This window comes from Tachyglossus aculeatus, unplaced genomic scaffold (genome assembly GCF_015852505.1).
Source record: "Tachyglossus aculeatus isolate mTacAcu1 unplaced genomic scaffold, mTacAcu1.pri scaffold_136_arrow_ctg1, whole genome shotgun sequence".
Lineage (NCBI taxonomy): Eukaryota > Metazoa > Chordata > Mammalia > Monotremata > Tachyglossidae > Tachyglossus > Tachyglossus aculeatus.
Window position 1 is genome coordinate 205,889 of NW_024044863.1, and position 24,618 is coordinate 230,506.

The 24,618-nt window shown below is 41.8% G+C and overlaps 1 protein-coding gene and 2 pseudogenes across 1 annotated transcript; all 3 read right to left on the reverse strand.

The window, feature by feature from the left end:
• Positions 1–406: 406 nt before the first annotated feature.
• Positions 407–1,348, reverse strand: LOC119922995 (olfactory receptor 1019-like). The gene has a single exon (XM_038742589.1). It carries the CDS (start codon positions 1,346–1,348, stop codon positions 407–409), a length of 942 nt encoding a protein of 313 aa, XP_038598517.1.
• Positions 1,349–11,050: 9,702 nt separating this feature from the next.
• On the reverse strand, positions 11,051–23,056 carry LOC119922996 (annotated as a pseudogene).
• Positions 19,222–24,618, reverse strand: part of LOC119923013 — a 30,417-nt pseudogene continuing 25,020 nt past the window's right edge.

Below are 24,618 nucleotides of genomic sequence, written 5' to 3' on the forward strand. Positions count from 1 at the left end.
AGGTCACTTCAGTTCTCTGTGCCTCAGTTACCTCATCTGGAAAATGGGGATGAAGACTGTAAGCCCCGTGTGGGACAACCTGATTGCCTTGTATCTACCCTATCGCTTAGAATAGTGCTCAGCACATAGTAAGCGCTTAACAAATGCCATTATTATTATTATTATTAAATAGAAATGCAGATCTGCATTATAGCATATGATGACCTATAGACAATGTACAGTAACCAAGAAGACTTCAAAAAAAGGAAAAAACAATGCCACCATGCAACTTCTGCAAATTAAAACTGGATAGGTGACAAGGATTTCGTACATTCATTCATTCAATCATATCAGAGGCCATAGGGAAGAACAAGATTCATCTACCTGCCATTTTTCTCAGATGCTTCCTGGGCATTGATAAAAGACATTAGCAGTGAGAGCGTGATTTTCTCCCTATTACTTTCCTCATGGCATCTTTCATTTCCTTGTTCCTCACACTATAGATCAGGGGATTCAGCATGGGGATCACAAAAGTGTAAAACACCGATGTTCTTTTATCTCTCTCCAGGGAGTAGCTGGACATTGGCCGTAAGTACATAAAGCAGGTGGGGCCATAGAATATGGCGACCACCGTGATGTGTGAAGCGCAGGTGGAGAAGGCTTTGTGTTTGCCTTCAGAAGAGCGTATCTTCAGGATGGTGAACAGGATGTAAGCATAGGAAACCCCAATGATCCCTGTCGTGCTGAGTCCGTTCAAGCTAATGAACACAAAAAGCAGCTTCTGATTGACAGATGTGTTGGAACAGGAGATAGATAAGAGGGGTGGGACATCACAGAAATAGTGATTAATTGTACGATGTCCACAAAAGGGTAAACTAAAAGTGAAAACCGTGTGGATCACGGAATTCAGGAATCCGTACACATAAGACCCAACTACAAGGGAGACAGATACCCTGTGGGACATCATGACAGAATAATGCAGTGGGTGACAGATGGCAATAAAGCGATCATAGGCCATGGCAGCCAGCAAAAAGCACTGTGTCGTCCCGAGAGCAGCAAAGACGCACATCTGAGCGACACAGCCAGCAAAGGAAATGGTTTTCCTCTCCACCAAGAAATTGATCAGTGTCCTGGGAGCAATGACACAGGAAAAGCAGGCATCTAGGAAAGCTAAGTTGCTGAGGAAAAAGTACATGGAGGTATGAAGCTGAGCATCGATCTTGATTAATAGTATAATTCCCAGATTTCCCAGTAGAGTGATCGTGTAGAATACCAGAAAGACCACAAAAACTGTGATCTGCAAATCTGGATCACTACTGAACCCCAAGAAAATGAACTCAGCAATGGTACTGTAATTTCTCTCATCCATCTTGGGTTTTCCTTGGTATCTATATGGGGAAAAAGTCAATATTAGCAATAGAATCCACATAAAATAGGTAATTGGATTAGCATATTTTGGACACAGAATCAGGAGGACTAATTCTCTGGAGAAGGCACTAATGCTAGAAAAAGTCCAGAGAAAACGTGGAAGAGGCAGACCAGCAGCTAGATAATAATAATAATAACAATAATAATAACAATAATAATAATAATAATAATAATAATAATGGCATTTATTAAGCACTTACTATGTGCAAAGTACTGTTCCAAGCACTGGGAAGATTACAAGGTGATCATATTGTCCCACGGGGGGCTCACAGTCTTAATCCCCATTTTACAGATGAGGTAACTGAGGCACAGAGAAGTTAAGTGACTTTCCCAAAGCCACACAGCTGCCAACTGGCGGAGCTGGGATGGATAAGAGGCTGTAACAACGATAACAGAAGAACCTTTATAAAGGTTACGGATTTTGGCAGAAGACTGGATGTTCTTGGGATAATGTATCCGTAGAGTTGCTATGAATCAGAAATGACTTGATAGCACTTGGTAATAATAATAAACATAGATAATACAATTTAACTCTATTTCACCTTGCCACACTCTGTTGATTCTAGATGGATTTTTTATTGGTATTTTGATATAAGCATAGCCCCTGACAATCTTTACTTCTAATCTCTGGGCCTGGAATGCCCTCCCTCTGCCCATCCGCCAAGCTAGCTCTCTTCCTCCCTTCAAGGCCCTACTGAGAGCTCACCTCCTGCAGGAGGCCTTCCCAGACTGAGCCCCTTCCTTCCTCTCCCCCACGTCCCCCTCTCCATCCTCCCATCTTACCTCCTTCCCTTCCCTACAGCACCTGTATATATGTATATATGTTTGTACATATTTATTACTCTATTTATTTATTTATTTTACCTGTACATATCTATTCTATTTATTTTATTTTGTTAGTATGTTTGGTTTTGTTCTCTGTCTCCCCCTTTTAGACTGTGAGCCCACTGTTGGGTTGGGACTGTCTCTATATGTTGCCAACTTGTACTTCCCAAGCGCTTAGTACAGTGCTCTGCACACAGTAAGCGCTCAATAAATACGATTGATTGATTGATTGATCTCTGGGGAATCCAGTCTCAAAGAAAGCAGCTCCAACTACTTACGGTAGACACATTTATTACAGTCCAGTGAGCGAGAGAGTGAATCAACTTGTCTTGTCTTATGCCTTCGAGTCGTCTCTGACTCACAGCGACACCACGGACACATCTCTCCCAGAATGCCCTGCCTCCATCTGCAGTCGTTCTGGTAGTGGATCGATAGAGTTTTCTCAGTAAAAATACAGAATTGGTTTACCATTGCCTCCTTCCATGCAGTAAACTTGAGTCTCCCCTCTTGACTCTCTCCCATGTTACTGCTGCCCAGCACAGGTGAGTTTTGACTTGTAGCAGATTGCCTTCCACTCGCTAGCCACTACCCAAGCTAGGAATGGAACGGATAGGCCTCTGTGAGACTCTCCCTTCCATAGTCGATAAGGCAGAGTACTGGATACTCTCCAGTTGCGACCCTGAGAGGGGGAGAATCAACTAGGAGAAGTTAAAATTGACTGTAAGCTTTCCCTATCTAGGGAATGCACTGAAGAGTTCAAACCCTTCTAAGAGAATTGTCATTTTGATGCATTGTGTCCAAGTTGAAAGAGCATAAGCCTGGAAGTAAGAGGACATAGGTTCTTATCTTACTCTGCCAATGAACAACTACAATAATAGTAATAATAATAACAAACAGTGGTATTTGTTCAGTACTTTGTGTCAAGCCCCGTACCAAGCACTGCGGTAGATTCAGAGTAATCAGGTCAGACACAAGTCCCAGTCCCACAGGCAAACCCTCGGCTGCTTTGCGACCTTGGGCAAATCACTTAACTAGTTAAATTATCTGTGCCTCAGTTTCCTCATCTGTAAAATGGGGATTCAATACTTGTTCTCCCTCCCACTAAGACTGGGAGTTCCATGTGAATCAGGGACTGTGTCTGACCTGATTATCTGGTATCTGTCCCGGTACTTAGTACAGTGTTTGACACAGAGTAAGCACATGATAAATACCATAGTAATAGTAAAAATAATAATTCGTGTTCTCCTCCTGTCAATTCATTCATTCATTCAATTGTATTTATTGAGCACGGCCCACCACTTCATCTAAATCATCTGAAATCTTAACTCTTTGAGGGGTTGGAGATCTGGGGCTGGCCCAATTCTAGTAGAGTCTGAAATAGGGAAGCATATAGAACAGCACAGGCCTGGAAATCAGAAGGTCATGGGTTCTAATCCCTGCTCCACCACTTGTCTGCTGGGTGGCCTTGGCAAGCCACTTCACTTCTCTGTGCCTCAGTTACCATATCTGTAAAATGGGGATTGAGACTGTGAGCCCCACATGGGACAGGGACTATGTCCAACCCGATTTGCTTTAATTCAAACTAGCACTTAGTACATATAGTACTGGCATATAGTAAGCACTTAATAAATACTGTTATTATTATATCCCTCTCCACTATGAAAGCTTCTGGAGTTGGCCTTCCGTGGTCTTACTTCATTTTATGATCTCCAATATGGTGATTTGGGAAAAGTTATGGTGGGATGATCCGTTTTGATGAAATAGACCTGGACAGGAAAACTCGGTTCATAAGTCATAAAAGTCAAAGGCCTGGAAAAAAGCAACAGAGAAAATTATGGGCTGAGGGAAACTAGCATTTCATTAATTTGAGCACACAAAGCACATCAGTGAGATCACAGGGTCATGATGTAATCAATCAATCAAACAATGGGATTCATTGAGCATTTACTATGTGTAGAGCATTTCCTGGGAGAGTACAGTACATTAGAATTAGCAGACACATTCCCTGCGTAAAACAAGCTTACAGTCTAGAGGGGAACAGATGAAGGTGTAAAATACAAAGATTGGGACAAAACTGGGTCGGTCTCACCACTCCTGGAAAACCTCTAGTGGTTGCCATCTCCACCCATGCAACCAACAAAAACTCCTCACTAATGGCTTTAAGACACTTACCTCTCTCCATCCTATCTTATCTCACTGATCTTCTACTACAACCCAGACTTCACACTTCACTCCTCACACCAATTTACTTTCTGTACTTTTATCTCATCTATCTCAATGCCAACCCCTTGACCATGTTCTCCCTCTGACTTCGAACTCCCTCCCCTTCATATCTGACAGAATACCAATCTCTTGATCTTTCAACCCCTACTAAATTCAGATCTCCTCCAAGAGCACTTCCCTGATTCAGCCCTCCCCTCCCCTCAGCATCACCTATGCACTTAAATCTGTATGCCTTAAGAACTTTGATATTTATCCCCACCCAGCCCCACATAGCCTTATACTCTATTCCTTCCCTTATCTGTAATTTACTTTAAAGTCTGTCTCCCCCAATATACTGTAAGCTCATACTTACTATGAGCTTATATAGCATCCCCTGTTCTCCCTCCCCTCAGCATCACCTATGCACTTAAATCTGTATGCCTTAAGAACTTTGATATCTACCCCCACCCAGCCGCACATATCCTTATACTCTATTCCTTCCCTTATCTGTAATTTACTTTGAAGTCTGTCTCCCCCACTATACTGTAAGCTCTTTGAGAGCAGGGAATCATGTCCACCAATTCTTCTGTACTGCATTTTCCCAAGTGCTTAGTACAGCATTCTGCACACAATAAGTATTTAGTCATTTCCATTGATTGATTAATAGATCGATTATGTGTTGGGAACAAATCCCTCATAACAGAAGGAAAAATAACATAACATAGGAAAAACAAATGTTATTTTTTTTTTTTGACCAAGGATATCCCTCAGGACTATGGTCCGAATTCCTCATTCCGACCCTCATTTAAATGATTTCCACCTAACAAATAAACGAAGCGATTTTAGAGTTCAAGAATAGGGGTTACAACTGACCAACCTTTGGAGTAAAATCCTAAAGTCTCTTGAGAAATAAGAAGCAAGCATTCTCATTACATTCATCTGAACCAGAGCTGGGCGTTCTGGTCAGCCTTCCAGTGGGTTCCTAATAGGAGGTTTTAAACTACAAAATTTGTACAATCTACAAATTACACACCTACAAAATATGGCCTTTTTCCACCACAGTGTTCTTATATAGTTTCCTCTCACAAGATGAGATCTTTCTTATTCTCTTACTTCTCTCACAGCCCAGCCCAGCAGGCAGAGGGACACATGAGAAGCAGTATGGTTCGGTGGAAAGAGCCCAGGCTTTGGAGTCAGAGGTCATGGGTTTGAATCCCAGCTTCACCACGTGTCTGCTGTGTGACATTGGGCAAGTCACAACTTCTCTGAGCCTCAGTTACCTCATCTGTAAAATGGGGATTAAGATTGTGAGCCCCACGAGGGACAACCTGATCACCTTGTATCCCCCCAGCACTTCGAACAGTGCTTTGCACATAGTAAGTGCTTAATAAATGCCATATTTATTTAGTTAGTTAGTTAGTTACATTCAATCTTTGCAAATCTTGTTCAGTCCTGTCTACATATAGCTGCACATTCTGAGATATATTCATTCATTCATTCATTCAATCGTATTTATTGAGCACTTACTGTGTGCAGAGCACTGTACTAAGCATTTGGGAAGTACAAGTTTGCAACATATTGAGACGGTCCCTACCCAACAGCGGGCTCACAGTCTAGAAGGGGGAGACAGATGACAAAACAAAACATATAAACCAAATAAAATAAATAGAATAAATATGTACAAGTAAAATATAGAGAGTAATAAATATGTACAAACATATATACATATATACAGGATATATATCTCAGAACGTGCAGCTATATGTATATGTAGCTATACATATATATATATTGTCCTTTGTAATAGAAGAAAATGAAATTGAGGTAGAAAGTCATCAACGTGTGCATGTGTGGTTAAAAAGTCTAGTGTGGGTCCCCCAAACACAATGAGCTGCACAAACAATGCTATTTATTTTGCCACTGCTTGTTAGTTGTAATGCTTGGCACCGTTTTTACTTTTTGGCCTCTATTTAAATCAGTCAAATCAATAATATTTACAGAATATCTATGATGTGCAGGTGTGGTAAGCACTTGGGAGAGATAAAATAGAATTGGTAAAAATAATCCTTGCATTCAAGGAACTTACCGATGATCATCTCGTAACTTCTGCTCCAAAAGTGTCCCTTCTTCTTGAGTAGCAGCATGGTTTAGTGGAAAGAGCACGGGCTTGGGAGTTACAGGTCTTGGGTTCTAATCCCAGCTCTGCCACTTGTCAGCTGTGAGAGTTTGGGCAAGTCACTTAACTTCTCTGTACCTCAGTTACCTCAACTGTAAAATGGAGATTTAGACTGTGGGACAACCTGATAACCTTGTATCTATCCCAGTTCTTAGAACAATGCTTGGCACATAATAAGTGCTTAACAAATAACATTATTATGATGATGATGATGATGATTAAATAATGGAAAGAACACAGGGCTGGGAGTCAGGAGAGCTGGATTCTAATTCTGGCTCAGAAACATGCCTGCTGTGTGACATTAGGCAAGTCACTTAGCTTTTCTGTGCCTCTATTTCCTCATCTATAAATTGAGGATTCAGTGCATGTTCTCCCTCCTCACTCAACTGTAAGCTCCATGTGGGACAGGGACTGTGTCTAATCTGATTGTATTGCATCTCCTCCAGTGTAGAACACAGGGGCCGGGACATAATCAAGTCTTTACAAATAATACCATTACTGTCATTGATTGCAAGGCTCCACAGTTTGCCATAGAGATGCAGTTTTCTCTTAGGCTTTGTTTCATTGCATCGTTAAAGCACTTCCTTTCTCCTCCTTGCTTTTGGCTACCCAATTTCAGCTCACTACAGAGCAGCAGCAATCCTTCAATCCCACATCTCCCCTCCCTAGAGACACCCTCATTGACAAGACCAGGGTGAACATAAAGACAAACATTAGGCTAAAGGTCAGGGGCAAAATTCCCCGGAAGCCCCCAATTTCCCTCCCCAAGTCAGTAATTCCAATCCTGGCTCCCCGCCACTTGTCTGCTGTGCGATCTTGGGCAAGTCACTTAACTTCTCTGTGCCTCAGTTACCTCATCTGGAAAATGGGAATTTAAAGTATGAGCCCCATGTGGGGCACCCTGATTCCCTTGTATCTATCCCAGTGCTTAGAACAGTGCTTGGCACATAGTAAGCACTTAACAAATACTATGATTATTATTACATGAACACAGAGGTTGAATCTACAATTATGCATAACATGGGAGTGACTTAATCAGTTTTCTGCCCTCCTGTTGCCTGGATCCAGGTCGGAAGAGAGCCTCTCATTAATTTATATAATTAGGCTCACCCCTCAATCCCCCTTTTCCCTCCCTGGAGAAAAACCCCTGAAAAGCCCAGTGTGAACTCAAATCTAACCTATTAAAATACAAGTCAAAACACATCGTTCCCCTCATCAAAACCCCCCAGGGTCCATTCATTTAATCTCGCACTAAATAAAAACATCTGACCACTGGTTCAAGGCTCATCTATTAGCTGTCTCCCTCTGCTCTATCTTAACTCTTCTACCCTGATAACCCAGCTCGCTCTTCACTCTTTGAAACTTCCGTTTTTGCCCCATTGCTCAAGCCTTTCCCCTTGAATGGCATTTCCTCCCTACTCAAATCTGTCAACCCAAACTCTTCTCCACCTTTAAAACCCTTCAAAAGAGCCACCTCTTCCAGGGGGCATTCCCTGACTAATCTCCCATGTTCATGATCGTGCTAATCATCAGCCATGTACAATATTTATTAGGTGTTTTCCTGTGCAAACCACTGTGCTAAGTGGATTTATTATTCACCTAATTACTTTTCCTTTTAATTACTTGCTGCTATACTTTTGTTCTTCTCTCTTTTGCATATTTGGTAGTAAACATCCTCTTCTGTCCCTCATTATATCGTCATCTCCTCAAATGCAGAACTTCCATCTTTTATTTTGTTACATTTTCCCAAGTGCATAATGCAGTGCTTTGCATAATAATAATGATGATAATAACAGTAATAATGGTATTTCTTAAGAGCTTACTATGTGCCAAACACCGGTCTATGCTCTGGGTAGATACAAGTTAATCAGGTTGGACACAGTCCCTGTCCCACGTGGGGCTCACAGTTTCAATCTCCATTTTATAGATGAGATAACTGAGGCACAGAGAAGTTAAGTGACTTGCCCATGGTCATACTGCAGACAAGTGGCGGGGAGCTGGGATTAAAACCCACAACCTTGCAGTAGGGATTCAGTAAATAATGTTGTTATTGATGCTGCTGAGGTGTGTTGGGAAAATTCCAGTAGCCAAGGGTTTAAGCTTATCTTTCACAGGTATAGAAGGTGGTCTTAAAAGGATACTGTCTGTGATTTAGCCAACCTGCTGAAGTGGAAGTGGATGGGGCCAACAGGGTTGAGTCCTGCAGTAGCTGAAAATGTATCACAAGTATCTGTGATTTAGCCAACCTGCTAAAGTGGAAGTGGATGGGGCCAACAGGGTTAAGTCCTGCAGAAGCTGAAAATGTATCGCAAATATTGGATGACCACATAATTTATTCAAAAATCCAACTTGTACTTCCCAAGCGCTTAGTACAGTGCTCTGCACACAGTAAGCGCTCAATAAATATGATTGATTGATTGATTGAATGAATGAATGAAAATCAAAGTTCCTTTTTTCTCCCCACTACCTATTTCCCTTCCCTCCATCTACAACTCAATGTGCCCACTTGGCTCCTCGAATGCCAAACTGCTTAATCAATCAATCAATCGTATTTATTGAGCACTTACTGTGTGCAGACCACTGTACTAAGCGCTTGGGAAGTACAAGTTGGCAACATGTAGAGACAGTCCCTACCCAATAGTGGGCTCACAGTCTAAAAGGCTTAATGTGCCTCACTCTCATCTCTCTCATCTTCAACCCTCTGCTCACCCTCTCCCTCCTGCTGGGAACTCTCTCCCCCTTCACAACTGGCAGGTCTCCACTCTCCCCATCTTTAAGGTCCTACTAAAATCATATTTCCTCCAGGAAGCCTTCCCTGACTAATCTCTCATCCCACCACCCTACTTTCCCACCGTACTATGTCATCTATGCACTTGAGAAGCGGTGTGGCTTAGTGGAAAGAGCACAGGCTTGGGAGGCAGAGGTTGTGGGCTCTAATCCCGGCTCCACCACTTATCAGCTGGGTGACTCTGGGCAAGTCGCTTCACTTCTCTGTGCCTCAGTTACCTCATCTGTAAAATGGGGATTAAGATTGTGAGCCCCATGTGGGATAACCTGTTTGCCTTGTCTTACCCCACATAGTAAGTGCTTAACAAATACCATCATTATTCATTCATTCATTCATTCATTCAATCGTATTTATTGAGCACTTACTGTGTGTAGAGCACTGTACTAAGCGCTTGGGAAGTACAAGTTGGCAACATATAGAGATGGTCCCTACCCAACAGCGGGCTCACAGTCACAATTATTATTATTTTGGTGGGAGATAGCGTGATCTCAGCTCACTCAGAATTCAAGGATGCAGGGAAGTGAGGCTTCTACTTGGCCAATACACCTCCAGGGAAAGGGGAGGACCTAATCCTAAATGATTTGTTTTCCATTTGTGATTTTGCCAATCATGACATTCTGTAGGGTACAATATGGTACTCCAATACCTATGACTAATGAAGCACAGGGATATTTGAAATGGATAAGACTTTAAGGTTATGATAGATAGAATGTAGATTGCTTCCTGCTGAAAAGAAAAACCGGAATAAATTATTCATTCATTCATTCAATCATATTTATTGAGCACTTACTGTGTGCAGAGCACTGTACTAAGCACTTGGAAAGTACAATTCAGCAACAGATAGAAACAACCCCTACCCAACAACGGGCTTGCAGTGTGGCTCAATGGAAAGAGCCCGGGCTTGGGAGACAGAGATCATGGGTTCAAATCCCTGCCCCACCACTTGTCAGCTGTGTGACTTTGGGCCAGTCACTTAACTTCTCTGTGTCTCAGTTCCCCCATCTGTAAAATGGGAATTAAGACTGTGAGTCCCCCCGAGGGACAACCTGATTGCCTTGTATCCTCCCCATTGCTTAGAACAGTGCTTTGCACATAGTAAGTGCTTAACAAATGCCATCATCATTATTATTATTATTATTAGGGGGAGACAGACAACAAAACAAGTAGACAGGCATCAATTTATTTTGTGCTTACCGTGTGCAGAGCACTGTACTAAGCACTCAGGTGAGGACAACGATAAACAGATGCATTCCCTGCCCACAGTGAGCTTCCAGTCCAGAAGACCCAGGGCCCCGCCACCTCCCACCCAGACCAGTTCCCCCCACCCCCCTAGCCGGACAGAGTTTTGGGGCAGCGGGTGCCCATCCCGGCCCCATGGCCCCCTCCCCCCGGGCCCAGAAATTATTGCACAATGCATAATGTATTGAAATATAAGGTTTAATTAAATATGTGCTTTTTAATTATCAAACAAGGAAGATGAAACATGAGCAAAACAGTAAAAAAAAATCAAGGAGAAGAGGAGAATTTACAAAACAAGGAGACAAGTCACGAGGTGCCTCTGGAGACTTACTTGTAGAAGAGCTCATTTTGTACAGATATGCTGAATAGGAGAATTTAAATCTTTTCTGGTCACGAAAGCTGATAGCACAATTTCATCCCCAGAACCAGGCTGTTTTTAATACTTTTTTAAAGGCTTCCTTCACATCCTTGTTCCTCAAACTGTAGATTAACGGATTCAACATTGGAATCACAATGGAATAGAACAGAGACACCACCATGCCATGTTCCAGAGAATAGCTCAAACTGGGTCTGACATACGTGGCGAGTATCGTGCTGTGATATATGGTCACTCCCGCCAGGTGGGAGGTGCAGGTTGAAAAAGCCTTGTGTCTCCCTTGAGCGGAGTGGATCCTCAGGATGGCGGCCAGGATGTAACCATAGGAGACGAGCACAATCAGGATGGTGACCACCTCTATAGAGCTCACAAAATTAAAGAGTAACAGTTCGTTGATGTGCGTATCAGAGCAGGAGAGGGATAAGAGTGGAGGGATATCACAGAAAAAATGTCTGATTTCATTGGAGCCACAGAAGGATAAACTGAAGGTGGCAGCTGTATGTAAAATACCATGCAGAAGGCCACCAATATGTGAACCAATGATGAGTGGCATATAGATTCTGGGTGACATAACAGCCATGTAGCAGAAATGGCTACATAGCGGTCATAAGCCATGGCAGCCAGAAGAAAGCACTCAGTAGTTCCAAAGGTTACCAAGAAAAGCATTTGTGTGGCACAGCCAGAAAAAGAGATGGATTTATTCCCCACTAAAAAATTCAGTAACATCTTGGGAGTGACCACGGAAGAACTGCAGGCGTCCAGGGAGGATAAGACACTCAAGAAATAATACATGGGGTTATGAAGCCGGGAGTCCATCCTGATTAGCAGAACCATTCCCAGGTTCCCCACCAAAGTTAAAATGTAGATGGCTAGAAACAACAAGAACAGGATGATCTGTAGCTCCCCAGGAACCGGGAATCCCATCAGAACAAACTCAGCCACAGTAGAGTGATTATGCATAGCCCTCATTGTCTGCATCCAGTCCTGGAGGAAAACAAAAATTGTAGCTCTTATAAGCGATGTTATGTGCTTGGAATTACAACTAAGGTTGCTATTTTATCATTTATTTAACTCCTTTTCCTTCCCCATTTTTCTAGTCATTTATCTTGCCTGTCACTAGCTATTTATCTCGACAATGCAATTTCAATGCATTAATACATAAAGTGGCAGGACTGTTTTCTACACCTAATTTAAATGTGATATAAAGATCTCCTGTTATTCCTTATATTTATAAAGACCTCTGCTTTAATGCCTACTTCAATTCCCCTTATCAGGCCTCCATCCATCCCTCCTACAAATTCAATTACCAATCCTCTCCCGATTCAATTCCTAGGATATCCAATTTCAAAAATAAAAATGCACCTACAAAAAAAATATATATATATATACACATATGTGATACACATATCATAAATAACTTCGGTAAATGATGCTTTCATTGTAAATGCCATTTATTCTTCACTTTTTTCTTGAAGAATAAGTAGAACTTGCCTGAGTATTATCTAAGAGGAAAGGAGAATCAGGAGAATTTCTGTCTCACAGGCTTAGTGTCTCTCTTTGGGTAGACCTGGAATGAGATCTTCATAGTGTGAGTCCATTTTCTTGACTGGGAGCCCGTTGTGGGCAGGGATTGTCTAAATTTGGTGCTGAATTGTACTTTTCAAGCGTTTAGTACAGTGCTCTGTACACAGTAAGCATTCAATAAATATGATTGAATGAATGAATAGTGGGGTGAATCCCAGGGATTATAACTCCACTATCGGGTTTAGCCTGATATTAGAGTTCCAAAACATGGCAAGGCCTGAACGCTTGTCATCAGAGGTTGGATTGTCTCAATTTTGAATCAAGGGATCTAGGGACATCTTGTTGGTGATTAGCACTTCATTGTTCCCACTTCCTGACTTGGCTCCTTATCCCCCTCCCCTTTCTCTGCTTTTTCATCTTTTCCAGTTCATCATTTCACTGAACCCCCTACTTCCTTGATCTCTCCTTCCCACTCCCACTTTACGGACCACAGCGGAATGAATTTGCTTTCATTCATTCATTCAATAGTATTTATTGAGCGCTTACTGTGTGGAGAGCACTGTACTAAGTGCTTGGGAAATACAAGTCGGCAACATATATTTGCTAGGCAGAGCTTCCTCATTCTACATTCAGGAGAGACTCCTTTCCCGTCTAACCTTCACCCAGGATCTCAGAGCCGTTCTTGGTTTTCCTGCTTTTACTGCATTTTTTTTCCACAAGTCTAAGCAGAGTCACGTTCCACAATCCTTCAGGATCTCTCTGTGTAAATTAACCAAAAACTTCATTGGATACTCCTTTCTAAAGGCACAAACTCCAAGACAGTCTTCTCATGAACTTGTAGAAGGAAATGAGGCAGAAATTTCCTTTAAAGTTTCCTCTGGAGCTCTATTAAGTTTGTACTATGAGCCCTTGGGAACTAATTTCTGACACACCCAGGGGTTCCATATCTCAGGTGAGTTATCTAGACAGTCACATGTACTCGGTGTCCTTTGGGAAGAATGAGAGCATCAGTAAAAAAAACCAGTAGTAGTTCAGGAATGTTTATTACGTGCTTACTGTGAAGTAGAGAGAGGCTTTAATTATTCAGTTTCAAGTATTCCAACCCTAAATTTGAACAAGATTTAATAGCAACATGCAGTTACTATTCAGTAACAAAATAGTACCATGCAGTAACATGAACCACTATTTCAATCATGAAGCTATCTCAATCTAAAGTAGGAGGTTTGCAAACTAGCTACTGAAATGCTGCTGAAAGCTAGGTGAATTACATAGGTTTGGAAAAGAGGTCATGCTATTGGGAAGAATTTAATTTCATTCACTGATAAGTTAATCAATCAAGTTACAAGTTCAAAAAAAAACAAGAGGAACTGATACGTCATCCATCCCAAGCACAAGTCGGTCTGTCAGTCAGTCAATCATACATATTGAGCACTTACTGTGTATTGAGCATTTTAAGCACTTGGGAGAGTACAACATAATATAACAGACACATCCCCTGCCCACAGAGAGCTTACAGTCTAGAGGGGGAGACAGGCATAAGTAGAATAATAAATAAATTACTGATATGTATGTAAGTGCTGAGGGTCTAGGAGGGGGGATGAATAAAGGGGGCAAGTAAGGGCAATGCAGAAGGGAGTTGAAGAAAAGGAAAAGAGGGTTTCTGAGGTGTGGGGAAACATTCCCTGAATGTTTTTGTAGAAAAATGATCCAGGTAGCAGAGTGAAGTATGGACTGGAGAGGGGAGAGAGGGTGGGAGGCCAGCAGGGAGGCTGATGCAGCAATCAAGAAGGATAGGTTAAGTGATTGGATTAAAAAGGTAGCAGTTTGAATGGAGAGGAAAGGGTGGATTTTACCCATGTTGTGAAGATCAAACTGACAGGATTTAGTGACAGATTGAATATGTGCATATACACAACTAAGATTAAATCTACAGGGAAAAATGAGACCAAAATTAGGTAATGATAATCAGCCTATAACCAAATTCAGCACTGGAACCACAGGTCATATTTTCCTGCGTCACTGCAATACTCATTTTTCTTGTAGCCACCGTTTTTACCTCTTCCCCAACAATATCAGCAAATTCTTTAATTTCCCTATCATTTCAATGTTTTGTTTAGTATTAGAGGTTTAAATGTTTATATTGCTGACTACACTGTAGTGCCAAAAATACCTAGGCCTGCATCATCTGCACTATCGTATCCTTCTCTTATTACTCACCTGCAGGCTAGATTATTATTATTATTATCAAGTGCGTGCTAGAACAATGGTTTAAATGGACATAAATCCTAGCGTAGGGGGGATTGGTTGAAGGGAATGAATAGCAATTTTATTTTCACTGAGTGTTTATTTTTTAACAGTGTTCATTGGTTAGGTGATACATTACTTTTATATCACTATCAGTTATAGGCAAGGTTTAGCAAATTATTTGAATTCACATTTCTACAGATAGTTTCTGATGAAATGTTACATGGAAACACAGACTCATTCTGTGATAAAAACAAATGAGGGTTTATTGCGGCAAACTTGGGAATACTGATGTTTTGGGATTTGATTTTAAATTCACTTGATTTTCTTCTTCCTCTCATTCATTCAATCATATTTATTGAGCACTTTGTGCAGAGTACTGTATTAAGTGCTAGGGAGAGTTCAGTGTAACAATAAATAGATACATTCCCTGCCCACAATGAGCTTTAAGTCTCATGACAGGAAAATATGTTTCTTTACCTACATTAAGATCACCATCGTTATGAATATTGATTAAGGGCTTACTCTGTGCAAGGCATTGTTCTAAGTTTTTTCTTCTTTTTCTTTTTCTAATTGCTGATGTGATTTCATGAAACTCAACTAAGAAAAGATTGAGAAGCATGGTGGTCTAGTGGAAAGAGCATGGCTGTGGGAATCAGAGGACTTGACTGCTGTATGATCTTGGGCAAGCCACATAACATACCTGTGCCTCAGTTTCCTCATTTTCAAAATGGGGATTCAGTACCTCTTTTCCCTTCTACTTAGACTGTGAGCCCCAGTTGGAACCTGCTTATCTTGTATCAACCTCAGCACTTAGTAATAACAATAATAATTATAGTATTTGTTAAGCGCTTATTATGTGCCAAGCGCTGGGGTAGATACAAAGTAATCAGGTTGTCCCACATAGGGCTCACAGTCTTAAGCCCTATTTTACGGATGAGGTAACTGAGGCACAGAGAAGTTCAGTGACTCACTCGAAGTCACACAGCTGATAAGTGGCAGAACTGGGATTAGAACCCATGACCTCTGACTCCACTAAGCCATGCTGCTTCTTGGATAATAGTAAATGCTTGACAAATATTATTATTATTACCATTGTAATGATTATGTGTCTGCTAATTCTGTTGTGTTGTACTCTCCCAAGTACTTAGTACGGTGCTCTGCCCGTACAGAGTGTTCAATAAATATCATTGATTGATATTATTATTATTACAAATAGTGGTACTAGTAGTATTACTGACCCAGAAGTGGAATAATAATAATAATGATGATGATGTCATTTATTAAGCGCTTACTATGTGCTGTTGTCCACCATAGACACATGCTCCAGCAGAAGTGGCATTGACTGCATTTTCCCTAAAGGCTTAGCATAACCGACTCCATTGCATGCAGGGCTTAACAACAGGATGTGGGAGGAATAGGCTCCGGCCTCGCGGAAGATCCTGTAATCGAGGAGGGCTGACACTGATCAAAGCGGCTAGGCCCTATCTGAGACGACCCCATCTTGTGTGGGTAATTCCTCCTGGCAACAGGGTGCCAAAGGGGAATCCTATGTGTAGCTCCGATGGGGAACCAAATAAAAGGGAAGAAGTGGCTGGGATGGGGCTATTTGTCACTCGTACCTCTCTGGAAGTAAACGGGCGAGCAGTCAGCTTTCCTACCTCTACTGCTCTATCTGAACTCAGGGCTCCGAGTCATTTTTCCTGTCTGCTTCACCACCTTGGGTTCTCGAACCCTGCGGCCGATTGACACCGGTTAACTTATTTTGCCCCCTACTTGTAGATAACAGTGTAAGGCACTGTTCTAAATGCTGGGGAGGTAACAAGGTGATCAGCTTGTCCCACGGGAGGGGCTCACAGTCTTAATCCCCATTTTACAGATGAGGTAACTGGGGCCCAGAGAAGTTAAGTGACTTGCCCAAAGGCACACAGCTGACAATTGGCGGAGCCAGGATTTGAGCCCATGACTTCTGACTCCAAAGCCCAGGCTCTTTCCACTGAGCCACGCTGCTTATAAGCATATGGAACAAGTTATAAACATACCATTTGGAAAAAAAAATTTAAATTCCACAATTCAATACAAAACTATAACTATTTAAACTATATAATAATGAATCACTGTTCATTGCTTGGAGGGCATTGTCCTTGGTCCCTCACCTCTACAGATAAAACTACCTGGTTGATTCAGAGCCACAGCCTAGCTAGCATTCTAGCCATTGCTCCCCTGAGCCTAGATGGTTTACATAAATCAGGAGCCTCATATGAGACCGGAACTTTGTACTTTATGATGATGATGATGATGATGATGGCATTTGTGAAGCGCTTACTATATGCAAAGCACTGATCTAAGTGCTGGGGGGAGCGATACAAGGTGAACAGGTTGTCCCACGTGGGCCTCACAGTCTTTATCCCCATTTTCCGGATGAGGTAACTGAGGCTCAGAGAAGTTGAGTGACTTGCCCAAGGTCACACAGCAGACAAATGGCAGAGCCGGGATTAGAACCCATGACCTCTGACTCCCAAGCCCAGGCTCTTTCCACTGAGCCACACTGCTTCTCTATATGCTTAAATCGTATCTACCCCAGTGCTTCGGACAATGCTTGGTATACAGTAAGAGCTTAACAAATACCATAATTATTATTAGAGGCTTCTGCTTTCCCACTCATCTTACTGGAGATAAATCAGTCAGTCAACCAATTGTATTTACTGAGCACTTACTGTGTGCAGGGCACTGTACTAAGCACGTGTTAGAGTTAAAACACAATAACATAACAGAGACACGGGCTTGGGAGTCAGAGGTCATGGGTTCAAATCCCGGCTCTGCCGCTTGTCAGCTGTGCGACTTTGGGCAAGTCGCTTAACTTCTCTGTGCCTCAGTTACCTCATCTGTAAAATGGAGATTAAGACTGTGAGCCCCATGTGGGACAACCGAATCACCTTGTATCCTCCCCAGCACTTAGAACAGTGCTTTGCACATAGTAAGTGCTTAACAAATGCCATCATTATTATTATTATTATTCCCTGCTAAGGCTTCCCTTGTAGAAATGAGGGGTGTATGAACAGGCAAACATTTCTCCAATATCTAAGGAGACACCCCCCCACCCCCCGTCAACCAACCCCCAGTCTCCAGAGCCCCAGGGATAAGGGAGTCCAGAGCTGCACAATTCTGGGCTTCTCCTTGCCCACTGCTCCTGCTTTTGTGATTCCTCCAGGCCTAGTATTCCCATCCCCTACTTCCCACCCGTTGTGAGAAGGTCCAGGAAGAATAGTTCTCATTGATAGCGACTAAATAATGAGATGAGACTAAATAATGATAATGACTGTATTGCACAGCAAGAGACCGGTAATATTGCTATTGCTTTAGAGATATTCAATCAATCAATCATATTTATTGAGAACTTTCCACGTGCAGAGCACTGTACTAAGTGCTTGGAAGCATACAATATGAATCACTAAGTGCCTGAGAACCCTGACTTGCTCCCTTTGTTCTTCCCCCTTCCCAGCCCCACAACACTTGCTATCTGACTTTTATTTGTCTGTATTGATGTCGGTCTCACCCCTCTAGACTGTAAGCTTATTGTGGGCAGGGAATGTATCTGTTAATTGCTGCATTGTGCTTTCCTAAGCGCTTAGTACAGTGCTCTGCACATAGTAAGCACTCAATAAATGATTGAATGAATGAATATAAGAGGGTTGGTAGACAGCTTCCCTATTCACAACAAGTATTCATTCCAGATTAGTTAATTCACTGTGGGTGAGTTGAAAGGAATTTAAATACTTTCTGATCATTGGAAACCAGAACATGGATCAGTTTTAAAACATTTGTTTTACTAATGTGAGTTGTGGTTACATGTAATATTAATGTATATTATGGCATTTCTTCAGTGTTTATTAAGTTTTAAGCACTGGCGTGGATGTAATGTAATCAGTTCAGATACAGTCCATATAATAATAATAATAATGATGGCATTTGTTAAGCACTTACTATGTGCAAAGCACTGTTCTAAGCGCTGGGGGGATACAATGTTATCAAGTTGTCCCACGTGGGGCTCACAGTCTTAATCCCCATTTATACAGATGAGGTAACTGAGGCTCAGAGAAGTTAAGTGACTTGCCCAAGGTCACACAGCAGACTTGTGGTGGAGCTGGGACTCGAACCCATGATGTCTGACTCCAAAGCCAGTGCTCTTTCCACTGAGCCACGCTGCTTCTCTAATCGCTTAGTCCATATCCAACATGGGGTTCAAAGTCTAAAGAAGGGAAAGAATAGGTATTTAATTCTCAATTTACAAATGAGAAAAATGAGTCACAGAGAAGTTAAGTGACTGGCCCAATGTCACACAGCAGATACGTGGTGGCACTGAGATTAGAACCCAAGTCTCCTGACTCCAAATTCTGTGTTATAGCCCTGTAAGGAGTCTATTGCTCCTTATATGTTTCATCACTGAAAATGTTTCTCTAAAACTTTTTTAAAAGAATCCTTCCCATCCTTGTTCCTTAGAGTGTAAATCACTGGATTCAACATGGGAATCACAACGGTATAAAATAGAGACACCACCATGCCATGCTCCAGAGCGTAACTTGAACTGGGTCTGACGTACGCGGTGAGTACTGTACTGTGATATATGGTCACTCCCACCAGGTGGGAGGCGCAGGTTGAAAAAGCCTTGTGTCTCCCTTGAACGGAATGGATCTTCAGGATGGCAGCCAGGATGTAGCCGTAGGAGACGAGCACAGTCAAGATGGTGACCACCTCAATAGCGCTCACAGAATTGAAGAGTAACAGTTCGTTGATGTGCGTATCGGAGCAGGAGAGGGATATGAGTGGAGGGATATCACAGAAAAAATGCCTGATTTCACCGGAGCTGCAGAAGGATAAACTGAAGGTGGCGGATGTATGTAAGATGCCATGCAGGAGGCCACACGTATAGGAGCCAATGATGAGCGACACATAGATTCTGGGTGACATAACGGCCACGTAGAGCAGAGGATTAGAAATGGCCACATAGCGATCATATGCCATGGCAGCCAAAAGAAAACATTCAGTGGTTCCCGAAGTTACGCAGAAAAGCATTTGTGTGGCACAGCCAGAAAAAGAGATGGATTTATTCCCCACTAAAAAATTCACCAACATCTTGGGGGTGACCACTGAGGAGTAGCAGGCATCCAGAAAAGATAAGACACTCAAGAAATAATACATGGGGTTGTGGATCCGGGAGTCCATTCTAATCAGCCCAACTATGCCCAGGTTCCCCACCAAAGTGAAAAGATAGATGGATAGAAACAGCAAGAACAGGATGATCTGTAGCTCTTCAGGAACCTGGAATCCCATCAGAACAAACTCAAGTACAGTAGAGTTATTATGCATGTTCACTGCCACCATATCCAATCTGTAAATTGTGCAGAGTATTGAAATTAAGAACTGAGCTGAAATTATCCTTTTATCATTTGTAAAATGATTTAGCCTTACATAGACATTTATCAGACATTAATCAATGAAGTCAGTGTATTTATTCAGTGTCAGAGCTTTATTTTCTTCATTCTCCTTAAATGAAAATGACACAATTCAGTAGACTGCTTTAGAGTAAAATATGGACTGGATTCCCTTGAAAGCATCATATTGTCTAAATTTCAAGATCATCCTGTTTATAAAGGTCTATCTAAACAATTATTATGAGATTTGTCATGATGATATTTTTAAACACTTTCTGTGTGTCAAGCATCGTTCTGGGGTAGATCCACCTTAATCAGGCTGGACCAAGACCCTGCCCCCCATGGGACTCACAATCCATATAGGAGGAAAGACAGATATTTAATCCCCATTTTACAAATGAGGTCACTAGGGCACAGATTAGTCAAGTGACTTGTCCAAGGTCACCCAGCAAACAAGTGGCAGAAGCAGGAATAGAACGTAGGTGGTGATCCAGTTGGGATCACCACAGTAAGTGCTCAATAAATATGATTGAATGCATGAATGAATGACCTTAGGCAAGTCACTTAACTTCTCTGTCCCTGAGCTATCTCACCTATAAAATGGGGATTATGACTGTGAGCCCTATGATTATCTTGTTTCTACAGGGTTTAAGACAGTGCCTGGCACATAGTAAGCACTAAATAAATAATATTAAAAAATATACCAAGCAGCATGGCTTTGTGGAAAAAGCACGGGCTTGGGGGCCAGAGGTCGTGGGTTCAAATTCCGGCTCCTCTGCTTGTCATCTGTGTGACTTCGGGCAAGTCACTTAATATTCTCTGTGCCTCAGTTACCTCATCTGTAAAATGGAGATGACCGTGAGCCCCACGTGGGGCAACCTGATCACCTTGTATCCTCCCCAGCACTTAGAACAGTCCTTTGCACATAGTAAGTGCTTAACAAATGCCATCATTATTATTAATATTGATTGAGGGGATGCACAGGAATCATAGACAAATGGGAAAACAAAGGTGAAAAGGGGGAAGTTGGAAGAGGGGTGGAGCGGTGAAACAGAGGATTGTTGGGATAATTAGCTCATGGTAAATTAATACCACTGATTGATTGAGGAATTTGTTTACTGCCAGTTGGGATCACCAGTGGGAGTGGATACATCCACTGTGATTTCGGAGAGGTAAAAGTCTGGTCTCCTGTTACAGAATGTCTCTGACTTGATATAAATACATTAATCTAACTATATTATTTATCTCCCATTGATTGGGTACACAATTATAGGGAATTTTAGAAAGAGTAGACTCTCCAATTCTGATACGGGAACTAATTTCTATTCATATCATTGTTCCAGAAGAAAATCGAGAAGCAGCATGGTCTAGTGGAAACAGCACAGGTTTGGGAGTCAGAAGACCTGGGTTCTAATCCCAGCTCTTCCAGTTGCTTGTTGTGTGACCTAAAGTCTCTTCACTTCCTTGTGCCTCAATTTCCTCAACAGTAAAATAAGGATTAAATGTTCATTTTCCTTCCTACTTAGAATGTGAGCCACATCTAGATTGTGAGCCCGCTGTTGGGTAGGGACCGTCTCTACATGTTGCCAACTTGTACTTCCCAAGTGCTTAGTACAGCGTTCTGCACACAGTAAGTGCTCAATAAATACGATTGAATGAATTCCATTCAGTTGCATTTATTGAGTTTACTGTGTGCAAAGCACTGTACTAAGCGCTTGGCAGGGTACAATATAACAACAGACACATTCCTACCCACAACGAGCTCACAGTCTAAAGGGAGACACGGACATTAATATAAATAAATTGATAGATGAATAGATAAGTAAAATAAAATTAAATAAGCCCCATGTGGGACATGGCCTGTATCCAACCTGATTAACTTGTATCTATCCCAGCTGCTTAGAACAGCGTTTGACACACAGTAAGTGCTTAATAAATGCTATTTAAAAAATTAGGTTCTGACACATTTCTATGGTTTAAAGCACAAGTTTCAGGGACCAATTGGTTAGTAAGTCTGAGGACTGCAGGCTGCACCTAAATCACCTGGATATGTCCCAGTAAGTTCATAGATCACTGACCTGCAGCAGCATGGAGTAGCACAATTAGCACTGGCTGAGGAGTCTGAGGACCTGGGTTCTAATCCAAGCTCTGTCACTTTCCTGCTGTGTGATCTGGGGCAAGTCACTTCACTTTTTAGTGCCACAGTTTGGGGCATAAGTCACACAGCAGACGAGTGGCGGGGCTGGAATTGAAATCCAAAACCCTCTGACTCCCAGGCCGATGCTCTAATACTCTCTTTCAACATGAGAGAAGCAGCGTGGCTCAGTGGAAAGAGCACGGTCTTGGGAGTCAGAGGTCATGGATTCAAATCCCAGCTCTGCCAATTATCAGTTGTGTGACTTTGGGCAAGTTACTTAACTTCTCTGTGACTCAGTTACCTCATCTGTAAAATGGGAATTAAGAATGGGAGCCCCATGTGGGACAACCTGATCACCTTTTATCCTCCCCAGCGCTTAGAACAGTGCTTTGCACATAGTAAGTGCTTAATAAAGGTCATTATTATTATTATTATTCTCTATAGCATCAAAGATACAAATTACTCAAAACTTCAGGAAGAATTCTCTTGGTTAATTTTGAATGAAGTGTCTCCCTAAATGAACAACCAAAATGGAAGCTTGGATAACTTTTTGGTTATCACAGGTTTTTGCTGAATTAAGTGAGTTAGTTTAGTGTGGAAAATAAGCTCAGTGGTCCAACCTACCTGTGGAGGAAAAGCTGCTTTTCTTCACTCAGGTGGCTCTCGTTGAAATGTTGCCGGGGTTTTTGTTTGCTCCCGTTTCCCACGGGATACACAGAATGCAAAGCATCTCAAGATGCAAATAATCCTTTAAATGAGTATCTTCTCCAGAGGGAAAATGGAAATTCTTTCCTATTTAGACAACACTGCCCTGTAGTCCCCCAGCAATAGAGATTCATAATCACCTGAAAGTTGAGGACAGGAGAATCATATTTTTTGTGTTTTTTGCAAGAAATTCAAAAGTACAAGACGAAGTTGGAGAAAGAAGGGGGATTCGAGGGCAGCGTGAAGTGGACAGTTGAGGCAATTGCCCTTCTGGTGGGAAAAAAGTGGTTTCTTAGTCTGAATAGCTATTAGCATGGAACAAATTCAATCAACAGTTGCTCGATTTTTGAGTTTACATGTGCTGAGTTTAACATTTAGAGCAAATGGCTGTTACATCTCTGTTTTTTATGAGTTCAACAGTAATTGATAATAAATGATGCTGACCCAGAGAAATTGATGATTATGGGCCACCAAACTGAATAATTTGGATCAATAAATACTCCTTTTCCTCAATAACAAGTTTGGTATTTTGGTTCCTTTATTAGGTAACAGTAATTGTGTTATTTGTTAAGCACTTACTATCTGCCAAGCACTGTATTAAGCGCTAGGGTAATTTCAAGATAATGAAGTCTCACATGGGGCTCACAGTCTAAGTCAGCACTTGGAACAGTGTTTTGCACATAGTAAGTACTTAATAAATGCCATCATTATAAGTAGGAGTGGGAACAGATATTGAATCCTCATTTTATAGATGAGGAAACTACAGCACAGAGAAACTGTGACTTGCCTAAAGTCTCACAGCCAGCAAATGGAGTCAGAATAGGAACACAGGTCCTCTGAATCCTAGGCTCATGCTCTTTCCATTAGGCCTTGCTTGTCCCTTCCTCATTATATAAGAAATTGGTTCCGCTTTCCGTTTCTCAAGTCTGGGCACAGCCTACAATGACTAATTTGTTTGGGAGTCGCATTCCCTTTGTGAAACAAGTAAGAAAAGTAAATGGCCTTCTGCAATGGATCAGTTCAAAATTAGGTTTCACTTTCAGAAGAAATACCTGGCATTTCATATCCTCATGGGACAAAACAAACCTTCAGTCCCAAAGAAAGGTTTTGGGGTGTAGTTTTATACAGAAAGAGGAGTCTGGTGGTGACATTTTATCCCTGAAGTGTGGTTCAAAGCAAAGAAATTGGAAACCTATTAAAGTTAATGGAGATTGGTCAACTGCAATGTTTCACAGATTGTTATTGCTGTGACTTCTCTGTAAAGATTTGACTGCCAATTTTCAGCTGTGTGACTTTGGGCAAGTCACTTAACTTCTCTGTGCATCTCTAAAATGGTGATTAAGACTGTGATCCCCCCGTGGGACAACCTGATCTCCTTGTAACCTCCCCAGCACTTAGAACCATGCTTTAAACATAGTAAGCGCTTTAAAGAAACAAAAAAAAGTCCAAAATGGGAGTACTTGGTTGTAATCATGGAAGTATCCTGCAGTGTCATTCATGATTTTTCTAACTAGGTGAACTAGGTGTACGTCTTTAGATGTAGAGAATCAACGTGTCTTAGTG

Coding starts and splice junctions, on each gene's coding strand:
- LOC119922995 (XM_038742589.1), bottom strand. CDS start 1,348: ATGGATGAGAGAAATTACAGTACCATTGCTGAGTTCATTTTCTTGGGG.